Source organism: Stenella coeruleoalba (genome assembly GCF_951394435.1).
Source record: "Stenella coeruleoalba genome assembly, chromosome: 20".
Lineage (NCBI taxonomy): Eukaryota > Metazoa > Chordata > Mammalia > Artiodactyla > Delphinidae > Stenella > Stenella coeruleoalba.
In genome coordinates, this window is record NC_137166.1 from 14,781,411 (window position 1) to 14,801,763 (window position 20,353).

Consider the following 20,353-nt stretch of genomic DNA (forward strand, 5'->3'; position numbering starts at 1 on the left):
AATGACATGCTTGGTTAAAAAAAAAAAAATGACATGCTTTAATGAACCATAATAGTTAATTACTGTTAGTTTGAGTTAAATCTGCAAATTTAGTTTAATCTCTGAACATTAAAATATATCCCTTACCAAATACATAAAAAATAATCAGCCAATTTTTAATTCAAGGAAAAAGGCCAAGAAGACAATTATAGTACCTTTGGTACTGCAGCCTGGAAAACAAAGTCCGTCATGTCCAGCTCTGTGCTGTTGGAGGCCTGTATCGTTATCACTGTGACACTGGGGTTGGTGTTTGACCGTTCAAAGGTGAATTCTATCTTCAAGCCATTCTTACTGTATGCTGTGATGGAGGGGATGCCTGGGAAAGCACAGGGAGATCAGTCTAATTGTAGTCAGCCTAATGCTTGCAAAATTATTACTTCCTTTCTTCAACAACTATCTCTCATTGCGCTAATGATGATAACACCAGTGATCGTACCTGTAGCAATGTCATTGAAGAGAGGCTGTGATGAAAGCCCATCCAGCAAGAAGGGGGGCTGGGATATCTGTGGGACTGAGGCAGGGGCGGGAGCAGCAGCTGGAGCACCTAAATGAAACATCCCAAAGTTAGGTCAATCTTAGCCAGAATGACAAATCTCACCAAGAAAATATGGAAGAAAATTATCATGATCTCAAATTAAGGGAAGGATGCCTTAAACAAGATGCAAAAATAACTAAAAATTCAAATACTTTAAAATGAATAACTTCTGTTCATTAAAAAAAACCATAAAAAAATAGACCAAAGGCAGAAGAAAATGTATGCTACAAAATAACAAATGGATGATTACCCAGAACTATAAATATCTTTTACAAATCAATAAGGAAAAAAGTTAACCTAATTTAAAAGTGGTAAGAGAAGTGAACAAGCATTTCACAAAAGAAGGACTGCTTTGATTAATTCTTGCATATTTACACAGGGAGACACGTTACAAAAAGTGTGCATAGCAAGATAATTTCTAACAATGAAATTCTGGAAACAAAATGTCCATCATCAAAATAATGGGTAAGTAAATTGTGGTACACTGACAAAATAAAATACTATACATATACAGCAGTAAAAATGTGAATGCACTAGAAATGCACTTAACATGGATTATTCACAAATACAATGTTTAGCAAAAAAAAGCAAGGTATAAAAGTACACATGCAGTTGGATACCAGTTCTAAAAAGGCAAAAAATGGCAAAACAATACTACACACTGTATCATTCTAGAAATACACATGAATGGTAAACACCAAAGCTAACACTATTTTAGAATAGATAATAGTTACCTCTGGGATCAAGAGGGAAGGAGATAAGGGGGCAGTACACAGGGAATGTCAACTCTCTTAGTAACATTTTATTTTACAAGCTAAGTAGATCAAGGCATTTATTAATTTTAACACACACACACACCCTGGGAGAGGTGGTGTGGAGTGGGGGAAAGAAATCATCAGATTATCATACTTATTTGATCCTTCCAAATAAGAACAAGTTAAGGAGGGCCAGGGATAGAACGTGATCATGAACTAACAGAAATCAAGATTCTAAGAAGAGGCATAAGAAAATTCAGCAAAAGAAAGAGAATGCATTTTATGCTTAAATAGATTTCAAACTACTTATAAAATTAACTTAAATTACACCATTTAAAAAATTCACAAAATGAAATAAAGGCTGAATTAGCTTAAAAAAAATAATGCCCAAGTACACTAGAAAAAAAATCACATACTAAAAATTAGCAAGGAAGGTAGAAATACATATGGCTAAGCAAAGCACAAGGAGCTAAAACAAATGTGGACACCACAGGATGTGCAGTCAAGCAGATTACCAATGAAGAATATAAACAAATATTCACATAGTTATCCTAGTTTTTATAAATCTAATCTAGTAATTTTCCCACAATTTCCATTTTCAAAACAATTTTAGAAACATGTTCCCATGGAAAATCACAGGCTACCCAAGACACACAGGCAACATATGAGTCCCTAAGTCCCCCAAATTTTAGCTTTTTTCCTCCTGCAATGGTACAATACGTAGTTTTGAGAAACAACAGAAACTCACTGCTCCAGTTCCTCTAAAAGCTCATACTAAATTTATTTCCTACTTTCTACTGATTTAAATTACTGTGCATTACGATATGACTGTAATGATGGCTTAAAGAATCTAGAACTCAAAATTTTTTTACTTAAAAATTAAAAAAAAGGGAAAACGTGTTTAAACTCATTATGAATAAGGAAAGGAAAATCTAGACTTTTTAACATTTTATCATTTTACTTTTTCATTTAAGACTAGAAAAACAAGAAAGTCAGAACAAAAACAAAACATTAAGACCCCATGATAAATGAGTTAAAGGATACAAAAGGAATGTACGAAAAGGAAATTCATGTATAATGCACATATGGATAAATATAAAACATTCCCTTGAATGAAAAAATAAAAATTAACAAAATGATAGCATCAATCTTTCAACTGTTAGGGCTTTTTAAAAAAGACGATAATATTTATGACTATACAGTGAAACTCATGGCCATATACATTGAGGAAACGATAAATAACATTTACCAAGTGCCTACTATGTGTCATGCATGTACTAAGTCACTGTTCCTCACAATACCCTATGACGTTAAGTATTTATCCTTCTTACTTTAAACAGATTCAGACAGATTAAGCCTAACTTAACTTAGCCTAAGAATGTAAACCCAAAATAAATTTGGACAAATTTATGTAATAACGATATGTTGAGGCATCAGTTATGATAAGAAAACTCTGGAAACAAACAAAATGCCCAATAGTAAGGAACTGAATAAATAATGGTTCAAACTTCTTAATGAAATATTAGACAACCATTTAAAATTATAATTGGTAAGATTATGTACTAACATGGAAATGCTATTATGTTAATAAATAAAGCATATCATCTATACACTACAGTTTGTTTTGGACATGCCGCACAGCTTGCAGGATCCTAGTTCCCTGACCAGGGTCTGAAGCCAGGCCCTAAGCAGTGAAAGTACATAGTCCTAACCACTGGGCTGCCAGGGAATTCCCCATACACTATGTTTTAAACATGGGATTGTTTTTGTTTTTCCATATATCTAGGATAGCTTTGGCATCTCAAGATTTGAAAATGACTATTTGTAAATGGCTCTAAGTACATGACAAGTAACATTTTTAAATTCTGTTAAGACAAATACAAACCATAAGCTCTGGGAGGCTGCTACGTTAGGAAAAAAATCATTTAGCTTGTGATAGCCAGTCTAGATGAGCATTCAACAACTTTATCCTATGGCTGTTTTCTACGTAAGGTCATGTATGCTGTAACTCTCCATTATACTTTTAAAGAAGTCACTTAAGATAGAAATTATATGCTACAGTGATACTCTTGGACTCTTTTTTTTTTTTAATTTATTTTTGTCTGTGTTGAGTCTTCATTGCTGCACGCGGGCTTTCTCTAGTTGCGGTGAGTGGGGGAGCTACTCTTTGTTGCGGTGCGCAAGCTTCTCATTGCGGTGGCTTCTCTTGTTGTGGAGCATGGTCTCTAGGCATGTGAGCTTTTGTAGTTGTGGCACACAGGTTCAGTAGCTGTGGCTCACGGGCTCTAGAGCGCAGGCTCAGTAGTTGTGGCACGGGCTTAGTTGCCCTGCAGCATGTGGGATCTTCCCGGACAAGGGCTTGAACCCATGTCCCCTGCATTGGCAGGCGGATTCTTAACCACTGTGCCACCAGGGAAGCCCTCTTGGACTCTCTTGAACTCTTGTGTTCACAATATCTCTGAACACATTAATTACAAATGTCTACTACATATAAATAAAGAAAAGATATTCCCAAATGAAAAGTTATATTTGAATATTATAACCATGGATGACTTTCTCCTTCCATTGCTTTAATACCAAGGAGAGAGACAGGGAGAGAGAGGGAAGGAGGAAAACAGTTGACATCTCTCCACTCTCTACAAACGGCCACAGTTCTTGGAAACTAACCATGAGTAGAAAGAAACCTGGAAAAAGTAATGTATTTCTTGGGATGTATTTCTTTTCTAACCTGAGACAGTCCTTTCTATCTTAAAATGCTATGAGTAATTTACTCTCCAAAAAATTAAAAATTAGACTTTAAGGAATCCCTATTAATTATCTCTAGAGTATTAGTATGGCAACATATCCCAGATGTTGTGAAGACTCTTGCTTTTCACTTAGCCTCTCCCATCTTCAACTGTTTCATGTGCTAGATAGAAAGGCTATGTTCAGTACAGTTTTCCCCTAAGGCCCTTGTCCCTAACCAAGCATGAAATAACTCTAGTCTGGCCTCACCTGTAAGGTTGATGTCTCCCAGCAAATCAAGAAGTTCTCCACCAGCAGAAGCTGGTTTGCTTGTAGGTGCAGTTGGAATGACAGGTGTTATGTCATTTCCTCCCAACAAATCCAATAAATCATTGGCCTAAACAAGGAAACAAAATCTTATTCATTAGTCACTGCCTAATCTGTATCTGATGCAAAGCCCTTTCAACACTTAAAAATAAGGAAGAGAACCATCAATCAATCCAGGAACACTGAAAGGTATCAGCTAAGAGATAGGTTCTAAGGAACTATAAGATCATGAAGATCCCCAGATAAGCAAGGGAAAAGCTACCTGGCTGGTGGGCTGTGGCCCAGAGGGTGGTGGCTTGGTCTCTAGAGGAGCTGGTTCTGTCTCTCCATTTGTCTGCACAATCTCAGTAGGGCCATTTGTGGTTACTTTTTCCATGACAGGCATTCTCTCAAGCAGAGCAGACCTGAAAGAATCTGAAGTGGTTAAATTCTAGGCAGTTAACCTAGCTTCCCTACCCAAAACAATCACTGTAACTATATTGGAGCCAAACATGTAGAGACATCTCCCCTCCCCACATCCCAACACAGACACTAAAATAGAAGCTGGATTACAAGAATACATGACCTAAATTCCTGGCTGGATTAAGGGCAGGCAAGAAACACTGAATGGACAAACTGTCCCTCTAAATCCCGAGACACTGGGAATTCTCAGTGATAGAGAAATTGGAATGAAAGAACAGCAAATAAGTACATTATTAGCAGTTTCCAATTAAGAAGATACTGGGGCTTCCCTGGTGGCGCAGTGGTTGAGAGCCCGCCTGCCGATGCAGCGGACACAGGTTCGTGCCCCGGTCCGGGAAGATCCCATATGCCGCAGAGCGGCTGGGCCCGTGAGCCATGGCCGCTGAGCTTGCGCGTCCAGAGCCTGTGCTCCGCAACGGGAGAGGCCACAACAGTGAGAGGCCCACGTACCGCAAAAAAAAAAAAAAAGAAGATACTGCATAACAGAAGAGGGAAAAAAGATACTGCATAACAGAAGACACTGCACACCAAAATGTTAATAGTAATGATATCTGAATGCGATTCTCTTGAGAAAAAAACAACTCCCACTTCTTCACCAAATAAAATGGAAAATGAAGCAAACTTTCTCTACCAAAAGAAAGGTGAGAAGGGGACTAAAGGAACATAGTTCACTTATTTCTTTAGAGGCTAGGCAGAATAGAAGATGGACAAAACACAAGGGGCCAAGCAGTTAGAACTAAACAGAGTTGTGAAGTCCGGCTAATAAAGCACGAGGGATGAATCTCCTTTACGGGTTTATCGTGACAATTTGTTTGAGATGCTAAGAGGCACATGCATTGTTTACTTTCTTTTACTTACCTCATATGGTCATATTTCTTAAAAAGTGCATTATATTCTACTGCCCTCTGCTGGAGCTCCACATCAATGCTGCTTCCATAGATGGAAACCACTTTCTTAATTCGGCTTTGGGATAAAATGACAAACAAATTCAAATACCCAAAAGAAAGTTCATAAACAAGCAGAGAGAATAATGTTTGAAACAGAGGGTTCTGGTTAAAATTTTGAAATGCTCTTTTCTTAATGTACATAACTTTTCAAAAACAAAACACTTTTCCTTTATGTTCATTCATCTGACATATAGCTCAAGACCATCATACTTATTACCATCATACTTATTCTAGTTGTAATACTAGATTTTGTCTGTTAAATATCTCATACCCTAAAATTTGCTAGACAAAAGTACCGATTATTAATTTGCTACAAAAGAATAAATTTATAGTGTTCACTCTCTTCTTTAATAACTTTAAAATAAGCTTTTATCAACAAGTGGGTCATGGCATCAGACTTCTTTCAACAAAAGGTCATTACCTGACACCAAATTCTTCTACTTCACAATTTAAATAGTAAAAAATACCATTCTTCACGAGGCTTAACATTAAAAATTAAAGCAGACGGCTTCCCTGGTGGCGCAGTGGTTGAGAGTCCGCCTGCCGAGGCAGGGGACACGGGTTCGTGCCCTGGTCCGGGAAGATCCCACATGCTGTGGAGCAGCTGGGCCCGTGAGCCATGGCCGCTGAGCCTGCGCCTCCAGAGCCTGTGCTCCGCAACGGGAGAGGCCACAACAGTGAGAGGCCCGCGTACCGCAAAAAAAAAAAAAAAAAAAAAAAAAAATTAAAGCAGAAGGTCTAAGAGAACTAAGTTTAAATATGCTTGGCTGGGAGACTGATCCAAGAATTGACTTTTCGTCAAAACAGTAAAAAGAAAAAAATAAACCAGAACCCTTATATGGGAAAATAACTTCGCTACTTTGAAAGAGAAAACAGGCATGGGGGATGACAGGGAGCAAAGTATAGATAAAATAAGGATTAACCATGAAATGATGATTGTTATTGAGGAATAAAGGTATATGCAATTGATTTTACTATTCTACTTTTGCTTTTGCTTGAAATTTTCCATAATAAAGTTTTTAAAAATTACAAAACAACATGTTCACCCTACTTTTTCTCCATACTCACTTTACAGTACAGGTGAATCGAGTAGAAAGCTTCATAATGGCAGTGAGGGCATAACCTCGTGTCACTGAGGTGGACATATTAGAGATTAGGACACTTTCTAAAATATCCAACACTTCATCCTCTGTTACCTGTGCAGAAAAAAAAAAAAGACAATATAAGATGAATTTTAACTGTAAATATCTACATCTGATATTAAGTCACAGGATGTCACCAGAAAGACAATCCTGCCATCATCATTACCAAAGCTTCTAACATAAACTGTGCTTTGCCAGAGTAACTGTACAACCTAACCCACCAACCAGAAGCAAGTAGGAGGGAGGTAAAAAGGATGGAAAATACCCATTGGGGGCTAAGAGGCATTTTATGACTTTCAAAGGCAGAAGGAGAGGAAGAAAGGAAAAAGATACATAGAGTTAAAGTGTTGTTGCCACAACTTCTCTGAAATCCAGTCCTTTAATGAGCAAATGGAAACATGGATACACTCTCATTTCTTATCAGCCAGAGGGTAAGAGAAACAATGTAAGTCAGTCTGATGGGATGGGGGGTAGGTCCTAAACGCAGTTTTAATATCTCACAATGGCCCAGTAAGTTCCAACTCAAAAATCAGCAGGTTTTCCAATGTAATTCTGGAATTGCTTCTTTAAAAGGTTTTCAAGGAATCAATCTCAACTGATTAAACACCACTCTCTTAAAACCAAAAAATTGTTTTTCCCCCTCCTTAACCAAGAGTGACAAAGGGTACCTGAATAGGCTCTTCCTCTTCACACTGGCCAGACACAAGAAGATCTCCATATTCACCTATACACCAGGCAGCTACTTGCACCAAAGGTTGCTGTCAAAAGAAAGTCACCATTTGTCAAAGATTTCAGTCCTTTAAAGGATTAATACAAATCACAGGTCATCTAATCATAAAGGTCAAAACTGAGGCACCTCTAGAGTGACAGTAGTAAGAGCATATCAGGAAAATAAAGGGCAATTTCCCCCCAAAAGTGAAAGTACTTACCTGAGAATAATCACCAAGAATTGCTTTGTACAAGCGCTGGACAGTATAGGCATGCATCTCCACACTATTGGTTATTAACTGGATCAAGTTGGGAACTGCATCATCACGAACATAGCTTCCTGCCTAAAAGGAAATGCGGACAGTTACCCCTAGAAACACACAGTAATAATAAGAAATGTTAGCTAGTATTGTTGCTGTTCAAAGGAGACTACTACAAAACACCCTCAAAGATAAAGTTGTTTCCAATTCTCATGTTTATAAGCAGTTCAAACTTCAAAGTCTTTTTTTTTTTACTGGAGTATAGTTGATTTACAATGTTGTGTTACTTTCAGGTGTACGGCAAAGTGAATCAGTTATACATACACATATATCCACTCTTTTTTTAGATTCTTTTCCCATACAGGCCATTTCAGAGTATTGAGTACAGTTCCCTATGCTCTACAGTAGGTTCTTATTAGTTACCTATTTTATATATAGTAGTGTGTATATGTCAATCCCCATCTCCCAATTTATCCCTCCCCCCTTAAAGTCTTATTTAAATGAATATTCTAAAGTTTTAAGATTTTATAAAAAATAAAAACTTCTCTTCGTCCAAAGTAAAAAAGAAAAAAAAGTTTAAAATTTAAGAAGCCTTCTCTACTCAAAACAGGTAAGGTCTACGATTACAAATTAAGAAATACATTCACTGGGAACTTAATTACAACAACCTCTCCCTTCCCACAACTCCCCAACACAGGTGTTAAAATCACATGAGCTAGCTATAGTAGTCACGCTACTCTGGGGGATGGAGAGTACGTGAACAGTTCAAAAAGGCTTGTTAAATAAGATGAGACTGAAATAAATAGTAACTTTTAAAAAACCTGAGTTTAGGGGACTTCTTTGGTGGTCCAGTGATAAAGAATCTGCCTTCCAATGCAGGGGACGTGGGTTCGATCCCTGGTCGGGGAACTAAGACCTCACATGCTGCAGGGCTTAGAACTAAGCCCGTGCGCCTCAACACACATGCTGCAAACTACAGAGCCCACGCACTCTGGAGCCTGCGTGCCACAACTAGAGAGAGAAAACCCGCACACCACAACTAGAGAGAAGCCCTTGCACCACAATGAAGAGCCCACACGTCACAACGAAAGATCCCAAGTGACTCAAGAAGATCCTGTGTGCTGCAACTAAGACCCGATGCAGCCAAATAAATACATAAATAAGCAAACAAACAAATAAAAAACCTGAGTTTATTCACACTCCTTTAAAAACTAGTTTATAAATATAGAACCAATAAGTAGTCCCAGGAATAGGAAATATTTTGTATTTAATTATCCACATTAAAAAAAAAAAGAAAACCTTGATCTCTTTATTGTCCTCTTGACTAGTGGAATCTTGAGATTTACAACCACAAAAACAAAATACAGCTATTTAACCTATGAGGAAACTAAATTTTGGCCTTATCAGAGCACGATGATAACCAGGCTGCACAGGACATATAAACAGTGGAACCTGTGCCTAGTATCAGCCCACCTTGGTCAATCTCCCATTACTGGACAGAAGAGTTGATCGGATTTACAAGACTGAGACCAGGCCTACCCATGTGCACTTTAGAGAGGAAAAAGACAAAGAAAAAATCCCAGGTGGCTGGGATACCCACTCCTGTTAAGAAACACAAAGACAGGGCTTCCCTGGTGGTGCAGTGGTTGAGAGTCCACCTGCCGATGAGAGGGACACGGCTTTGTGCCCCCGTCTGGGAGGATCCCATGTGCCGCGGAGCAGCTGGGCCCATGAGCCATGGCTGCTGAGCCTGCGCGCCCGGAGCCTGTGCTCCGCAACGGGAGAGGCCACAATGGTGAGAGGCCCGCGTACCGCAAAAAAAAAAGAAACACAGAGACAGAGGGAGAAGTTTAGGGAAATGGTCAAAAAGGAAAGGTGAGAAGCTAAAAAGCAGGTAATTAGTGGTGTGACTTAGATATTTACATTCTTCCCTAATAGGAAAAAGCAGAGTGTTTTATTATTTTTTTTAATAAATTTATTTATTGTATTTATTTGTTATTTTTGGCTGCATTTGGTCTTCGTTGCTGCGAGCCGGCTCTCTCTAGTTGCAGTGAGTGGGGAGCTACTCTTCACCGCGGTTCACGGGCTTCTCATTGTGGTGGTTCTCTTGTTGCAGAGCACGGGCTCTAGGCGCGGGGGCTTCAGTAGTTGTGGTATGTGGGCTTCAGTAGTTGTGGCTCGCAGGCTTAGTTGCTCCGCATGTGGGATCTTCCTGAACCAGGGCTCGAACCAGTGTCCCCCTGAATTGGCAGGCAGATTCTTAACCACTGCTCCACCAGGGAAGCACAAGCAGAGTGTTTTAAATAAGAGAAATCATCAACATGATCTAATTGACATTTATAGACCACGCCATTCAACAACAGCAGAATACACATTCTTAAGCTCACACAGAACATTCATTAAGACAGATCACATTCTGGGCCATTAAAAATAAATTTAAAAGAACAGAGGGACTTCCCTGGTGGTCCAGTGGTAAAGAATCCGCCTTCCAATGCAGGGGACACGGGTTCGATCCCTAGTCGGGGAACTAAGATCCCACATGCCGCGTGGTAACTAAGCCCATGCACCACAACTACTGAGCCTGCACACCTCAACTAGAGAGACTGAGTGCCACAAACTACAGAGCCCACACGCTCTGGAGCCCACGTGCCACAACTAGAGAGAGAAAAACCCAAATGTCACAACTAGAGAGAAGCCTCTGTGCCACAACTAGAGAGAAGCCCAAGCTCTGCAATGACGAGCCCCTGTGCCACAACAAAAAGATCCCGCATGCCACAATGAAGACCCAAGGCAGACCAAGATAAAAATAAATAAATAAATATTTTAAAATAAATAAAAGAATAGAAATCATGCAAAATTAAACTAGAAATAAGTAATATAAAGATGGCTGAAAAGTCCCCAAATATTTGGAAATTAAATAACACACTACTAAATAACACATGGATCAAAGAAAACATTGGGAACAAAAAACTATAGACCAATATCTCTCATGAACACAGATGCAAATATCCTTAAAAAAATTAGAAAATCAAATACAACAATAATGCATTAAAAAACCTTTATGTCACAACCATGTGGGATTTATTCCTGATATGAAAGGCTGATTCAGCATTCAAAATTCAATTAATGTAAGCCAACTATACTTCAATTAAATAAATAATTTTTTAAAAAATCAATTAACTTAACCTAGCACATCAATAGGCTGAAGAAGAAAAATCATATGATCATATAAAAAGAGAACATAAATTGATTGGAAAACCGAAAAGTTGGAGCAATTTTTTAAAAAAGGTTTTGATTTCGATAAACATTTTTCTCCAGGAGCTCTAATTTTTCCCTTCTTTTGAGCCTTATAAAAACCATCATATCTTTTGTTAGAATATAGTTTCCCAATTAAGTATACTGACTTTTAAACTTTTACGAAATTAATTCATTGTAGGTAAACTATTTAATTGAAATTTTAAAAATTTCAATGGTATCATTCCCTCCTACAGATGTTTCATAATTTACTTAACCCATGCCCATTTGGAGACTCCTGGTTGTTTCCAGCTTTCCCCTATTATAAATAAGATTAGGATGAACACTTCTGTAATATACATTTTTGCACAGTGACCTTTTATTTTTCCAACAGAAAGTCCTAAAAACATAATTAATAAAGTACTGCCTGTTCTCTATTTTCTAACTAGCACTAGGAATTAGATTAAAAAGTATGACAAGTGAAAAATGATACCTCACTTTTATTTTATTTACTATCTCTTTAAGAGTAAGGGTATTTTTCACTGTTAACTAGCCATTTCTTCTTTTGTCAAATGTCTGTTCAAATGCCAGTTTTTCCTTTAGTGTTTCACTTTTTCCTATTAATTGTAAAGTATTTATAGATTAAAAATATTAACACACTGTCATATGTTACAATGGTTTTTCCCCTAATTGTCATCTGCCTTTTAACTTTGTAGACTTTTTTTCCCTTCTGCTATACAAGTTTTAAATTTTAATGTGGTCAACTTCGTCAACGTTTTTTACTTCTGGTGACATAATTAGACATAGATAGTTATGCCACTACATTTTCATTTTTACTCTTAAATCTCTAATACCTGTCTATTAATTGATCGACTGAGAAGCTCCAAAATTCTGGAAGACTACCAAAGAAAGGATATTCTATAAAATCATAATTTAAAATCCAGAATTTAGCCATTCAAAACTTTCCAATGATTTTCTATCATATTCAAAATAAAATGCTAACTCCTGTAAGGCCTTATAGAATCTAGCCCCTGCATCAAGCTTACCATTCTCTGCCTCTCTCACTCTACTGGCTTCACTGGCCTTCTTGATGCTCTCCAGACAGGTCAAGCTTGTTTGCTACCCTAGGGCTTTGCAACACTTACTGTTCCCTCTGATTTGTACACTCTTCGCCCAAACCTTTGCACAGCTCCTCATTTAACCAAGTTCTCTACTCAATGTTACCTCCTCTGAGTGACCTGCCCTATTCTACCTAAGACACCTGGCCCACTGCCCCATATCCCATCCTCTTCTGCCATCAGTATAGTCCCATATGCTACTTTAGTATTTTTCATAGCATTTTCCCCTGCCTGACAAGAGAGTGTTACATATTTCCCCATGAATTTCCTACCTCCCCCACTAGAATATAAGCTTCATGAGAACAAGGGCTTTTCTGACTCGTTAATCGACACATCCAGCCCTTAGTATATGTTGACTTAAGAACACTACTTACCGTTGTCAGAACGCGCATAATTGTGTCTATATGCCACCGTTTGGAAGGTGCATACCTGAGAAAATAATGGCACTAGGTGAAAACACTGGAACCTATAAACTAAGCTCTGCTCAGTGACTTTCAAAAATCCTGTCCTACAGCATTTTTTAGGTTCACAGGTTAAGTGATTACATCTGGATCCATTTTACCTTCAAAACTAGCAGCAATTCCCATTTCAAAGGGTGATGAAGTGGTACATAGTCAAATTCAGATGTTCCACGTAATATGCAATAGGAGTTGCTGAGCTGAGAACTGGGGACTCTGTCTCCAGTTTTTCAGAAAATAAATCATAAAGTCAGGACAGGAGAGGATAGAGAAGAAAGAAGAAAAGGGACTCTTCCGAGACCCAGGCACACCAGGACTAGAAACTTGCTCCCTTAAATTCACAGTGAAAAGAGGGGAAACAACCATACTACCAAAATCTTGAGGTACTTCTTCCTAAAAGTTTTACACAGAACCACCATCCAGATGCTGTAACTTTTCTATTCTTTTCATCAAAAGGACATCATAGATGAGAGGTTAAAGAACAGATAAAAGAGGAGATTTTATAAAAGTGGGATTATTTTGGTCTTAGCATAATGCTTAACATTAGATACTGGCTAGAATGGCCTTCTCAAACCTAATTTCTAATGGGAAGCCTGAAATAAATGTTACATGTTTAAACATGTTTACAACATTTCCCCCATGTTTTAAAGATGCTTTCCAAAAATTTCCAAGCATTTTTTACCAATGAATATAAAAATTAAATCTTACTTTTCTGCAGCAAGGAAGATTCCAGATGCACAGTCTGCTTTAAATTCTGGCTCACATGAATCCAGAAAATAAAGCAATTCCTTCATCATGCCTCGAATATTATTCCCATTTACCAGGGCAAAACTCAATTCCATTGCACGCCTTGCAGGGGGGAGGGAAAAAAAGTTATGATATTTACAGTGGGAATGAAACAAAGACCCAGGTATGTTGTCTTTGAACACCAAGCACTAGTGGATGTATTGATGTCTTTGCATGATCTTATGATCCCAATCTTTGCACATGAGATAACCAAAGTTATCAAATTTATTTTGAACGTTCATCAACACTTTTCTTCAAAAATCCCCAAGAGATATACTACTAAAGACCAAAAATGCAGTTTGAGTTCAGCAATCTATTCTATGAAGCTGAAATTTAGAATACTTAAAAGGCTCAAAAAGAGAGGCAACAAAATTATTACCCAATGATAATACCTCTGCGTTATTCATTAAAAACATGATATATAGTCACCATACTCTCCTTTTATTACATCCACTTTAGTCCAAAGATGATGTAACATAGTTTACATCAAAAGGTACATAGAAGAGTAGAATAAAAACAAACCTTGAGAGCTAAGTGAAGTTAGAGAAAGACAAATATTGTACACTATCACTCATATGTGGAAGCTAAAAAAAGCTGAATGCATAGAAACAGAGACTAGAATGGTGGTTACCAGGGTCTGAGGGGTGGGAAAAATGGGGAGATGTTGGTCAAAGAGCACAAACTTCCACCTATAAGATGAATAAGTTCTGGAGATTTAATGTATAGCATGATGGCTATTGTTAATAACAATGTATTATATACTTGAAAGTTGCTAAGAGAATAGATCTTAAATATTCTCACCATGAAAAAGAAATGGTAAGTATGTGATAGGATGCAGGTGTTAACTAATGCTACGGTGATAATCATTTTGCAATAGGTAAGTGTGACAAGTCAATGTGATGGACATCTTTAACTTACACAATTATATCTCAATAAAGCTGGGAAAAAAACTGAAAAAGAGAATAAGAGCCATGAAAAGGAAAAAAAGGGTATGTGCTATGAGAGCAAATAGGAGTTTCTAAAACCGCCTATCAAATTTGGCAATGAAGGCAAATATGGACATGTTTTACATATAAAAGTTATAAGGTTACGACAGGCATCTTTTCACATTTGGTCAATAATGTCAAACATGGCATATAATTAACTTTCAAAAATCCCAATTTAATAATACTTTCATCTTAGTTAATCTACAAGCAACAAAAACTCAATCCTTACAGAAATGCAATAATAACTAATTCTTACACAGTGCTTAAGTACTTTACATATGTTAATCCAGTTAATCCTGCATATAACCTTTTGAAGTGGGTGCTCTTGTATCCACATTTTGCATATGGGACAACTGAAGCACAGGAAGGCTAAGTAACTAGACAAAGTTTATTAAGGGCAGAGCTAGGATTTGAAATGAGGCTTTCTGGCTCCAGAGTCTAAGCTCCTACTGTTATATAACCTGTCAAAGAGACCCAGGTTTTACTTTTGAAATGCAAAGCCCAGTCATGAGCTATACACAAACAACACAATAGAAGTCAGAAAGTCTGATTTCTATTCCCACGTCTGCCATGTCCAAGGGGTAAGGTTTGGAGTAAGTCATTTGATTCCTTTGGTACTGTATTTTAATCTGTTAACTGGGGATAGAAGTAATTGCCTAGTCTCTCTTACTGGCTTGCTCTGAGAACCAACTGAGAGAGTGCTTATAAATCCTTTGCAAAGCACTATGTAAAAGTTGTTATTACTGACTCTAGGTCTTATCTTTAGTTTGCCCAAGCACTTAGCACCTGTTCTCTGCAAATAAAAGGAACACAATTATCAATGAATGTTTGTTAAGTGAATAGTTTCAGAGATCATTTCAAATCTAATTTTTTCTGGTTTGAACAGTAAACCAAAAGTTCACTGAGGCCAACTATAACTAGGTTTTACAAACAACTACAGTCATTCTAAGACGAGAACCAGTAGAATTACTACACCAAGGAAAAAATATACATGCCTTTTCTAAGTCCTATGTGCTGCCTAAAAGTCATTCCTAGATGCACTGTTCTAAAGAAACACGGCCGCCTCTAGTATTTTGAAGTACTGTGAGAAAACGTGTGCTGTCAGCAATTTGAGTTTCAGCATTGTGATAAAACACTCAGCCGATGGATCACTCCATATTTTCATCCTCCAACACACAGAACACAGTACCTCTGTTGAGTAAACATATGCCCAGCTTATCTGTACCTGTTTTACTCATCAAAGAACCAAGGACAACTTCAGTGTGCACTTCAGTATTCCGTACTGGCCTCTTTCACTAATCTAAACTTCTCTCTGCCAATCCTTTCGAAAAAAAGGATTTACTCTGTGCAAATAATGACTAAATACATAAATGTCTACATTCTCCCTCTCAAAACTATTACAAAGTTATCAGGTGATGGGTGGGGAGCAGAATTTTCAATAATCTGTTACCGTTTTATTGAGACATCCAAATCTTTTAGACAGTCCACAATGGTACTTCTGTGCCTCTGTACTGCGTTATGATCTGTCTGCACAGTCTTCAACAAAGATGTTAAAGCTACATATCTGGATGACATAAAGTTGCAGAAGAACAGAATTAAAATTCAGGATAATTCTCTGCTTAACGACAAAGAAGATGTCCAATGACTAAGGGAAAGCATACATTGTTAAATATTTAAAAGACAAGACAGATTAGTGAGTAAAATGGAAACACAGTAAAGCCATAAAAAATACTATAATCTAAAGCTGTGGCAACCAGAAGCCTTGGATTTAGATTTGTATTCATGGTCAATTCCATTTAAACTTCTAAAAGTGACTGACTTGATTCTTCCAAACTCTTTCAAATAGTACAACAAAATAAGTATACAGTATGCCTTTTCAGGCTGTCTGAGCCCCAAAACACAAGAGGAAATTATTTCAATTTTACCATTTCCTCTGCTTTTGTTTGATACCAGTACCAAAACTGCCCCTGCAAAAATTTGAGTTTATGATCCAAGTATTTAAAAATTCTTCTGGAAGGAGAAGATAATTCAGGGTACCATAATGATTATTTCCACATTTTTTCAATCGTTAACATGACAAGAAAGAATAGAAGGTAATACTGATAAATTCATCTACTTTAAAAAAGTAGCTGGAGTTCACAAACATGTTCCAGGTTTGCAACTGAAATGTTGTATTTTTCTTCTTAATTTAGAGCAGGGGTCAGCAAACTACAGCCTATCTGCAAAAACCCAGCCCTCTGCTGTCTGGTTTGGTAAATCAATTTTTATTGCAATACAGCCATGCACATCATTTACACAGTCTGTGGCTGCTTTCACACCAAGAGGCAGAGGTGAGTAGTTGCCAAATAGACCCTAAGGCCCATGGAGTCTAAAATACTGACCATCCATCTGGTCCCTTACAGAAAAAGTTTGCTAACTCCTAATGCTAAAGTATAAACAGGACTAAAAATTAACTCATGAGGCAAATACTTAAATTCTTATCAAAACGGTTTTAAGACCAGACTAAAAATAAAAATCCTGAGTTGAAGTTCTAGATATGTCACTCAATACATGTGTGATCTTGAGCAAAGTCACTCTTGAGTACACTGAGTTTATAATAGCCAGATACAAGACATTTTTCAGTTGACTTACCTAATATTCTTGTCGTTGTTCAATAAGAAACGACCCAGGATATTTATGGCTAGGACCTACAGAGAAACAGCATAGCTTAAAAATTTAGGAAAATCAAATATCTATATTGTTTAAGGGTCACTTTCTGGCCTCTGATAGGTGCAAACTATTTAAAGGTGGTAGTTTAGTTAGTACTTCTATAGATTGCTAGCCAAAAAAAAATTCTGAAGGTAAACTCCTAAAACCATATTTTACTTCTGCTGAAAGATTGTTTTAAAGTTTTTATATCGTTAGCAGAAAAATAATATTGTTACAGCCTCACTGGAGGGAAACCTGGCAGTAACTATAAATATTTAAAATGAGGAATTCCCTGGTGGTCCAGTGATGAGGACTCTGTGCTACCACTGCAGGGGGCATGGGTTTGATCCCTGGTTGAGGAACTAAGATCCCGCATGCCACATGGTGTGGCCAAATAAATAAATAAAAGCTACAAAATGAAACTATATCCTCTGCTTCAACAATTTCACTTCTAGGAATTTAGCTGACAAATGTACTTGTACATATGCACAAAAATCTACTGCAACACTATCTATAATCACAAATGATAGGAGAGTCCATTAATAGCAAATTTGCTACATGTACTATGGCACATCCATACAACAGAATACTATGCGACCATTAAAAAGAATAAATCCTGACACATACTGCGAAATGGATGTACCTTGAAGACATTATACTAAGTGAAATAAGCCGGACACAAACACCCCATATTATATGATTCCATTTATGTGAAATGTCCTGAACAGGCAAATCCATAGAGACAGAAGGTAGAACGGTGGTTGCCAGGGGTTGGGGACAGGGGATAAGGGAGAGTTATTGTTTAATAGGTACGTAGATTCAGTTTCGGAAGGCCAAACAGTTCTGAAGATAAATGGCTGTGTAGGTTGCAAAACATTGTGAATGTGCTTAATGCCACTGAACTACAGAATTAGAAATGGTTAAAATGATAAATTTTATGTTATGAATATTCTACCACAACCTTTTTAAAAATGAAAATGGTCTCTATACATGAATATAAACTAGTTCCAACATAATGTTTTCACCTAACATGAAATGTGTAAGGTGCAGAACAACCCAGATGACAAAAAGAACTATACACAAATACTGTAGTGTAGTTAGTAAATTTGTTTCTTACAAAGCTATGGGTTAGCAATTATTATACTAATAAATGGTTGAAAGAATGAATAAATTCTTGAGGGAGAGTTTTTCCTTATAGAAGAATTCCAATTATTTAATGAGGAAAAAATGAGGGAAATAGAACGGTATCATTAGAACACCACCCTAATAACTGTTGCAGACAAGATCCTCTGATGGGTACTGAAATGGTAGGTAAAAGTCTGAGGAGAACAGAATATCTGCATAGTGTCAAAGTGTTTCCTCCAAAATATTATAATTACAAAGGGGGAAAAAAACAATTATACAGTGGAGAGACACCACCTTAACCAAAAGATCAAGCTTAATATCACCAGTAATGAGACAAACAGATAGCAGGTACCTCCTGATATGAAGCTGAGAAGGGCACACCACTTCTGTGGTAGTCTTGCCAAAAAAGCATAACCTCAAACTAATTATAAGAATGTATCGGGGGCTTCCCCTGGTGGTGCAGTGGTTGAGAGTCCGTCTGCCGATGCAGGGGACACGGGTTCGTGCCCCGGTCCGGGAAGATCCCACATGCCGCGGAACGGCTGGGCCCGTGAGCCATGGCGGCTGAGCCTGCGCGTCCGGAGCCCGTGCTCCGCAACGGGAGAGGCCACAGCAGTGAGAGGCCCGCGTACCGCAAAAAAAAAAAGAATGTATCGGGGTGGGGGGACTTCCCTGGTGGCACAGTGGTTAGGAATCCGCCTGCCAATACAGGGGACACGGGTTCGAGCCTTGGTCCAGGAAGATCTCACATGCTGCAGAGCAACTAAGTCCATTTGCCACAACTACTGAGCCTGCGCTCTAGAGCCCGCAAGCCACAACTACTGAGCCCGTGTGCCGCAACTACTGAAGCCCCGTGCCTAGAGATCGTGCTCCAAACAAGAGAAGCCACTGCAATGAGAAGCCTGCTTACCGCAACAAAGAGTAGCCCCTGCTCGCCGCAACTAGAGAAAGCCTGCATACAGCAACAAAGACCCAAAGCAGCCAAAAAATAAATTTAGAAAAAATTTTTAAAAAAAGAATATATCAGGGACTTCCCTGGTGGCGCAGTGGTTAAGACTCCATGCCCCCAGTGCAGGGGGCCCGGGTTCAATCCCTGATCAGAGAACTGGATCCCACATGCATGCCACAACTAAGAGTTCGCATGCCACAACCAAGGAGCCCGCATGCCACAACTAAGACCTGGCACAACCAAATAAATAAATAAATATTTAAAAAAAAAAGAATATATCAGACAGAGCCAAATTGAGGGACATTCTACAAAGTAACTGATCAGTACTCTTCAAAAGTGCCAAAGTCACAAAAATGAAGGAAAGACGAAGGAAATGTCATAGATTAGAGGAGACTAAGGAGACATGACAATAGATGCAATGTGGGATCAAGGATTAGTCATCAGTAGAAAAACTGGTGAAATCTGAATAAAGTCTGTAATATGGTTAATGGTACTGAACCAATATTAACTTCTTAGTTTTGATAATTATACTACAGTTATACAAGATGCTAACATTAGGGGAAGCTGAGCGAATGGTAATATTGGACTCTGAGCTATTTTTGCAACTTTTGTGTAAGTCTAAAATTATTTTAAATAAAAAGTTTTTAAAAGTGGGATAGACAAGAAATACACATGTACAGACACATTTAAATATGGATAAAATATCTCCAAAAAAAAGTACATTAGAAAATGGTGAGAGTAGCATTAACACATTTACACTACCAAATGTAAAACAGATAGCTAGTGGGAAGCAGCTGCATCAGCTTGGTGCTTTGTGACCACCTAGAGGGGTGGAGTAGGGAGGGTGGGAGGGAGAGACAAGAGGGAGGGTATATATGTATACATATAGCTGATTCACATTGTTAAACAGCAGAAACTAACACCATATTGTAAAGCAATTATACTCCAATAAAGATGTTTAAAAAAAAAAGAAAAGAAAATGGTAACCGTATTTCCCACTAGAAAACTTGAGGGTCTACACATGAAAGCTACAGACAGACATCTTCCTCCCTGCATACCTTTTGTACTGTTTGAATTCTTTTACTTTGTGTTTATTTCTCAAATAAAAAT

The 20,353-nt window shown here is 37.8% G+C and overlaps 1 protein-coding gene across 2 annotated transcripts in view; it reads right to left on the reverse strand.

The window, feature by feature from the left end:
* AP1G1 (adaptor related protein complex 1 subunit gamma 1) overlaps nucleotides 1-20,353 on the reverse strand; it is a gene marked incomplete at its 5' end in the record, with an annotated part of 81,348 nt that overhangs the window by 7,978 nt on the left and 53,017 nt on the right. For both annotated transcript variants that reach the window (XM_079908295.1, XM_079908294.1), the window contains 12 exons: nucleotides 195-355; nucleotides 476-583; nucleotides 4,324-4,450; nucleotides 4,643-4,784; nucleotides 5,701-5,805; nucleotides 6,858-6,985; nucleotides 7,600-7,689; nucleotides 7,861-7,983; nucleotides 12,626-12,680; nucleotides 13,418-13,558; nucleotides 15,932-16,045; nucleotides 17,113-17,168. In XM_079908295.1, coding sequence (XP_079764421.1) covers nucleotides 195-355; nucleotides 476-583; nucleotides 4,324-4,450; nucleotides 4,643-4,784; nucleotides 5,701-5,805; nucleotides 6,858-6,985; nucleotides 7,600-7,689; nucleotides 7,861-7,983; nucleotides 12,626-12,680; nucleotides 13,418-13,558; nucleotides 15,932-16,045; nucleotides 17,113-17,168 — 1,350 coding nt within the window. The remainder of the gene's footprint in view (nucleotides 1-194; nucleotides 356-475; nucleotides 584-4,323; nucleotides 4,451-4,642; nucleotides 4,785-5,700; nucleotides 5,806-6,857; nucleotides 6,986-7,599; nucleotides 7,690-7,860; nucleotides 7,984-12,625; nucleotides 12,681-13,417; nucleotides 13,559-15,931; nucleotides 16,046-17,112; nucleotides 17,169-20,353) is intronic.